We start from the raw sequence: 5,914 nt of genomic DNA, 5'->3' as shown, positions 1-5,914 counted from the left end.
TGTAGAGGAGGAATTTGAACAAGATTCTTCTGAAGCAGAACCGGCGCACGAGGAACCAGAACCAGAACGCTCCAGAGCTCCAACAACTCGTCAATCAGACCGTGAAAGAAGACGTCCCACTTGGCACTCAGATTATGTTATGGAAGGGAATGTTGCATATTGCCTTCTAACAGAGGATGGTGAGCCATCAACCTTTCAGGAGGCGATAAACAGCTCAGATGTTTCTCAATGGACGGCAGCAATGCAGGAAGAAATAGAAGCTCTCCATAAAAATAATACATGGGAACTTGTGCCACTACCACAAGGAAGGAAGCCAATTGGTAACAAATGGGTCTTCAAAATCAAAAGGAATGGTGACGATCAAGTGGAGCGGTATCGTGCAAGACTGGTGGTGAAGGGATATGCTCAGAAAGAAGGTATTGATTTCAATGAAATATTTTCACCTGTGGTTCGACTAACAACAGTTCGTGTAGTTTTGGCGATGTGTGCTACATTCAACTTACATCTAGAGCAGCTAGATGTGAAAACGGCTTTTCTTCATGGAGATCTTGAAGAAGAGATATATATGCTCCAGCCTGAAGGATTTGAAGACAAAGAGAATCAGAACTTGGTTTGCAGGTTGAACAAATCTCTGTACGGTTTAAAGCAGGCGCCAAGGTGTTGGTATAAGAGATTTGATTCCTTCATCATGTGCCTTGGATACAACAGACTGAATGCAGACCCTTGTGCATATTTCAAGAGGTTTGGAAAAGATAACTTTGTTATATTACTGTTGTATGTAGATGACATGTTGGTCGCAGGCCCCAACAAAGATCACATTGATGAATTGAAGGCACAACTGGCTAGGGAATTCGAAATGAAGGACTTGGGACCAGCAAACAAGATTCTAGGGATGCAAATTCACCGAGACAGAGGTAATAGGAAGATTTGGCTTTCTCAAAAGAATTATTTAAAGAAAATCTTGTCACGTTTCAGCATGCAAGATTGTAAGCCAATTTCTACCCCTCTTCCTATTAATCTCAAAGTATCCTCAAGTATGAGTCCTAGCAATGAAGAAGGGAGGATGGAGATGTCTCGAGTACCGTATGCATCAGCGGTGGGGAGTCTAATGTTCGCTATGATATGTACAAGACCAGACATTGCGCAAGCAGTGGGAGTAGTTAGTCGGTACATGGCGAATCCAGGCAGAGAGCATTGGAACTGTGTGAAGAGGATCCTAAGATACATCAAGGGGACCTCAGATGTTGCATTATGTTATGGAGGATCAGACTTTATTATCAACGGGTATGTGGATTCTGACTATGCAGGGGATTTGGATAAAAGTAAATCTACGACAGGATATGTGTTCAAAGTTGCTGGTGGAGCTGTAAGCTGGGTTTCAAAACTGCAAGCAGTTGTGGCTACGTCAACAACAGAAGCAGAATACGTAGCAGCTACACAAGCCAGTAAAGAAGCAATTTGGTTGAAAATGCTATTGGAGGAGCTCGGGCACAAACAAGAGTTTGTCTCTTTGTTTTGTGACAGTCAGAGTGCCTTGCATCTAGCAAGGAATCCTGCATTTCATTCAAGGACGAAACACATACGAGTGCAGTACCATTTCATCCGAGAGAAGGTGGAAGAAGGGACAGTAGATTTGCAGAAAATCCATACCACGGACAACGTAGCAGATTTCCTAACAAAGGTAATCAATGTTGATAAGTTTACTTGGTGTCGATCTTCCTGTGGCCAGATAGAGACGTAAGCGACATGGAAAGTGCAAGGTAGAAAGAATGGTGTGAAGATATGATTGTTACAATATAATCTTCAAGTGGGAGATTGTCAGCAAATGGAATTGGCAGCAGCCACAAATTAGGCAACCATGCAACAATTGACAAAGATTAGGCAAGTCAAAATGAGTTAGGCATGAAGTTAGGCACCTACCAAAATATTTATTATTTGGTCCCTAAACTTTGGACTAACTACAAAATGACCCATATTCCTCAACTATAAATAGGGAGGTCATTTGTCATTCTTGTCATCCCAAATCATTCTATTCTTCCCTCATATACTAGAGATATTAGAGAGTTTGTTGAGTGTATTTCTCCTTCCTAGCAAGAGAGAATTATCCTTGTTTTCTCCTTGTTAGTTAGAGAGTGGTTGTAACTCCTATTTTCTCATAGTGAAATTCTTCTACCCTTGCCCGTGGTTTTTACCCTAATTTGTTTAGGGGTTTTCCACGTAAAATCTGTCATAGTGAAATTCTTCTACCCTTGCCCGTGGTTTTTACCCTAATTTGTTTAGGGGTTTTCCACGTAAAATCTGTGCCTCATTTATTTTTCTTTCTCAAATTATTGTTGCAATCTGATCTATCCCACTTCCGCGGGCGCAACAATATCGGCATTCTTTGCCCCCTTCGCAGAAAATTTGCCATCTCCGGGACTGGCGCCATCATATGCTGCCTCTCCCTCTCCTACGAGCTCGTTGTTCAACCCTGTTACGGCGATGAGGACCGCCGAGAATGCTGCGGCTGCGGCGGCGTTGACGGAGTCGGAAATGAGTGAAAAAGCTGAGACGACGACGACTATTGTTGTCCATCATCTACTACAAAGAGATTCTGATAATACAGAGTGCGATTCGCGGTTCGATATGACAAGAGGAATGGCGATCAGCCCCCAATTTGCGGGCTTTTCTGGTGATCAACCGTTGTTCCTTACGCCCGACATGGTGATGAGCACGAGTCCCACAACAGGAGGGAGTTTTGACCTACATAGATTGCGGGAAGCTGGAGAGTATAGTGAAATTCATGAGTTACAGGATGTGAAACGAGTAGTGCAGGTGACAGTTACATGGAATGATTCTGAATTTTCCTCCCACAACGAGTCTTGGTTGAATATTGTTGTACAGGAAATGGAAAAAGGATTGCCTGTGGTGGCGCATACAGATGATGTTCATCTTTTCTGGAAATGTAAGTATAATTCCTTCAAATTAATAGAATTTGAAGTAGGGAGCAGGAAAGCCTGGACGGAACTTAAATTAGTTACTCGTCCACCAAGTAGTCAACGTGGTGGTGTGTTCAATGCCAACCCCGTGGTTGAATTTTTGGAAAAGGATTTTGTGGAACCAATTATAGAACACGTCCTATTGGCGTTCATAAGAAATTTTGAGAGGGCTAAAACAGAGTTGGATAAGATGACCGACATGGTGATTGCTGGTGCAAAGTTAGGAATAAGTGGCCTATTTAAGAGCCTTTCCTACACAATGAGCTTGAGAGGGTTAGTGCAGATTGCCAAATGCTTGCCAACCTTGTCATGCTTACTAAAGAGTTACTAATGAGTCATAGTTCACACAAAACCAAGGCTATTCGCAGGTGGGAGAAAGATCATGGAATTACCGGCCAGGTTCTTCAACAACTGTCTGGCAAGAGTCGCGATGATGCTACTGCTGAAACTCTTAAAGGTGAGCTAAGAGTACAGTTTTATCAGATATTTGATGGTTGTTATTGCTTGAATACTTTATCATAGACACGTTTGCTTTTCTTTAATCTCGCCTTATACTATATTGTGCAGTTATCACTAGATGCTCTTTAGAAGAAGTTGTAACTGCCTCGGAAGAGAATCATACTGCAGGGAGGGGAGGGATGCTGCTGCAAAAGGAGGACTCATCTTCTGAACCCCACATTCCCAAATCCAGTGCAACAAATGAAGAAAGAAATAATAGCATTGATGATGCCAAAGGTGGAAACAGTAGTTCAGACAAAACCAAGGCTATCCGCAGGTGGAAGAAAGATTATGGAATTACTCGCCAGGTTCTTGAAGAACAGTTTTGTAGGAATCTCAAAGATGCTGCTAAAACTTTTAAAGGTGAGCTAACACTACAGTTTTATCATATATTTGATGTGGTAGTATTCAATATTTTCTGTGTATAGATAGGTAGTTTTTTTTTTTTTTTGAGTACTACTGACCCTGTTATAATTTAGTATCTATTCATAGTTACTTTTTCAACCTATTCCCATCATCCATGTGAGAGTGTTAACGGAACACCGGGTGCCACTAGACCACAAGGTCTTTAGCGTATAGATAGGTAGTTATTGCTTGAATATATACTTTCTCATACACACATTTGCTTTTCTTTAATCTCCCATTATATTATATTGTGCAGTTAGCCGATATACATTGAAGCGAGCATGTCGGGACTTTGGCATCAGTAGATGGACATATCACAGGGGAAAAAGGCCCAATAATTGCTCTCTAAACCAAAAACAAGATGTACAAGCTGTTAAGAAACATAAAGGAATTCAACCATGTCCTGCTCTGCCTCCTCTACAAGCCACAAATGCAGGCCAATGTAACAGCACAATGTCTGTGAAGGTAACTTATAAAAATGATACCAACAGGTTTCCACTCTCATCCTCTTCAACTATCAAATATTTGGAGGAGCAATTGGAAACAAAGTTGAAAATATCAGTAGAAAATTTTTCCATCACGTATCAAGATGAGGAAGTTGTAGTAGTTGTTAACTGATTGGATTAATGAGTTTTACTAGTTGATAATAAATTGTAACTACTATATTTTTTCTTTCATAAAATATCATAATAATACATAATATTTATATATAAAAACACTAATACTTGACTTATCTTATTTGTTGGAACAGGTAAAAAAATGTGAAGAAGTTAATCAAGCGACATTTGAACCGAAGAAACATCATGACGTATCGTCAGCAATTCTTGGAAAGAAAGATCATCTGAGCTCTGTAAGAGGAGTTGGTTCATACTCTACCATCCAAGGAATGTTTGGTAGACTAGATCAGAAACGGAGCACATCAAGTAGGGTTTTCACAATTGATGTTGTCAAAGAAATGATGGACAAATGCAGGCTAGATACAATAACAGAGATGGAAACAAAGATGCAACCCAAGATAGATAGCTTGAACCAGCAACTCCAGCTTCTAATGAAGAACATGTCGGCGACACAAATCTCGGTTGGAACTCCTCGAAGTGTCTATACCCCATTTGATCCACCTCATACTCGTAGCAGCTATCATTCAGTTGACACATATCCAGTTACAACAATTAAGGTGATATTAAAAGTTATTTCATAATCAAAATATCAATTCTTGTTAGATTAAGATTAACACACTTTTTCAATAATAGAGTCCAAAAAAGTGTACACTAGCAGTATGTCCCGGTGGCACACCGACTGTTGTTACAAAAGGTATGGCTCACCCAAGTACAGACGAAACTGTGGTGTATCATCAACCATCATCCACCATTGGCAATTTTGCGCAACCGCCTATGCATTTAGTGATTTTGGATGAGGTATACCTTCTTATATTTAGTTATTAAGTTAGTTTTCGTTGTTTATATTTAAAATATTAGTATAATTATAATTATAATTTTATATTTGTAGAATTTATCAAAAGAATATAAGAAAACAAAAGATCAAAGTGGTGATATATCTGCTACTGGTACACGGCCTCCCATTGTGGATGATGATGCCTTACAACACTTGGGGGTCAATTGCAAGTATTTAGTGAGTTTGTTGACAAGTTTTCCACTTGATAAAGACTACATTGATTTGGAGATAGATAAGTCAATCTTCTATCATGAAAACACGAGTTTTATTTTTGTGATGATGGATGATATTAAGGATTTGCTCACGATGAAGTGTCTTAATGTCTCAATCATCCAAGTGTTTATTTTGTAAGTTTCTTTAATTATTCTTGAGTTACACACACACACACACACATATATATATATATCTTATTATTTCTTAATTTTTCAGATTTCTTAATCGATTATGCAATGAGTTTCAAGTCATGTCAATTGGGTTTGCCTGTCCGACTCAGATCTCAAAGGATATGCTTAAACGAAATGTCCCCTTTGTTACTAATTATTTTATCCACATCATGAAGGAGAACAAAGATAAGCAATTTA

General features: G+C 39.4%; 1 protein-coding gene across 1 annotated transcript; it reads left to right on the top strand.

Moving 5' to 3' along the window:
• Positions 1-2,481: 2,481 nt before the first annotated feature.
• LOC116016227 lies at positions 2,482-5,684 on the top strand. The gene is made up of 7 exons (XM_031256386.1): positions 2,482-3,190; positions 3,262-3,435; positions 3,546-3,839; positions 4,138-4,346; positions 4,633-5,055; positions 5,132-5,296; positions 5,388-5,684. Exons 1-7 carry the CDS (start codon positions 2,482-2,484, stop codon positions 5,682-5,684), a joined length of 2,271 nt encoding a protein of 756 aa, XP_031112246.1.
• The last annotated feature ends 230 nt before the right edge of the window (positions 5,685-5,914 follow it).

This window comes from Ipomoea triloba, chromosome 4 (genome assembly GCF_003576645.1).
Source record: "Ipomoea triloba cultivar NCNSP0323 chromosome 4, ASM357664v1".
NCBI classification, from domain to species: domain Eukaryota; kingdom Viridiplantae; phylum Streptophyta; class Magnoliopsida; order Solanales; family Convolvulaceae; genus Ipomoea; species Ipomoea triloba.
Note: the sequence above shows the minus strand (reverse complement) of the source record. Positions and strands in the feature narration are given on the sequence as shown.

Excerpts from the sequence above, each read along its gene's own strand:
- LOC116016227 (XM_031256386.1), top strand. The coding sequence starts at position 2,482 with ATGAGGACCGCCGAGAATGCTGCGGCTGCGGCGGCGTTGACGGAGTCG. Across the intron at positions 3,436-3,545 it reads TACTGCTGAAACTCTTAAAG|TTATCACTAGATGCTCTTTA; the intron begins GTGAGCTAAGAG and ends TATATTGTGCAG. Across the intron at positions 3,840-4,137 it reads TGCTGCTAAAACTTTTAAAG|TTAGCCGATATACATTGAAG; the intron begins GTGAGCTAACAC and ends TATATTGTGCAG.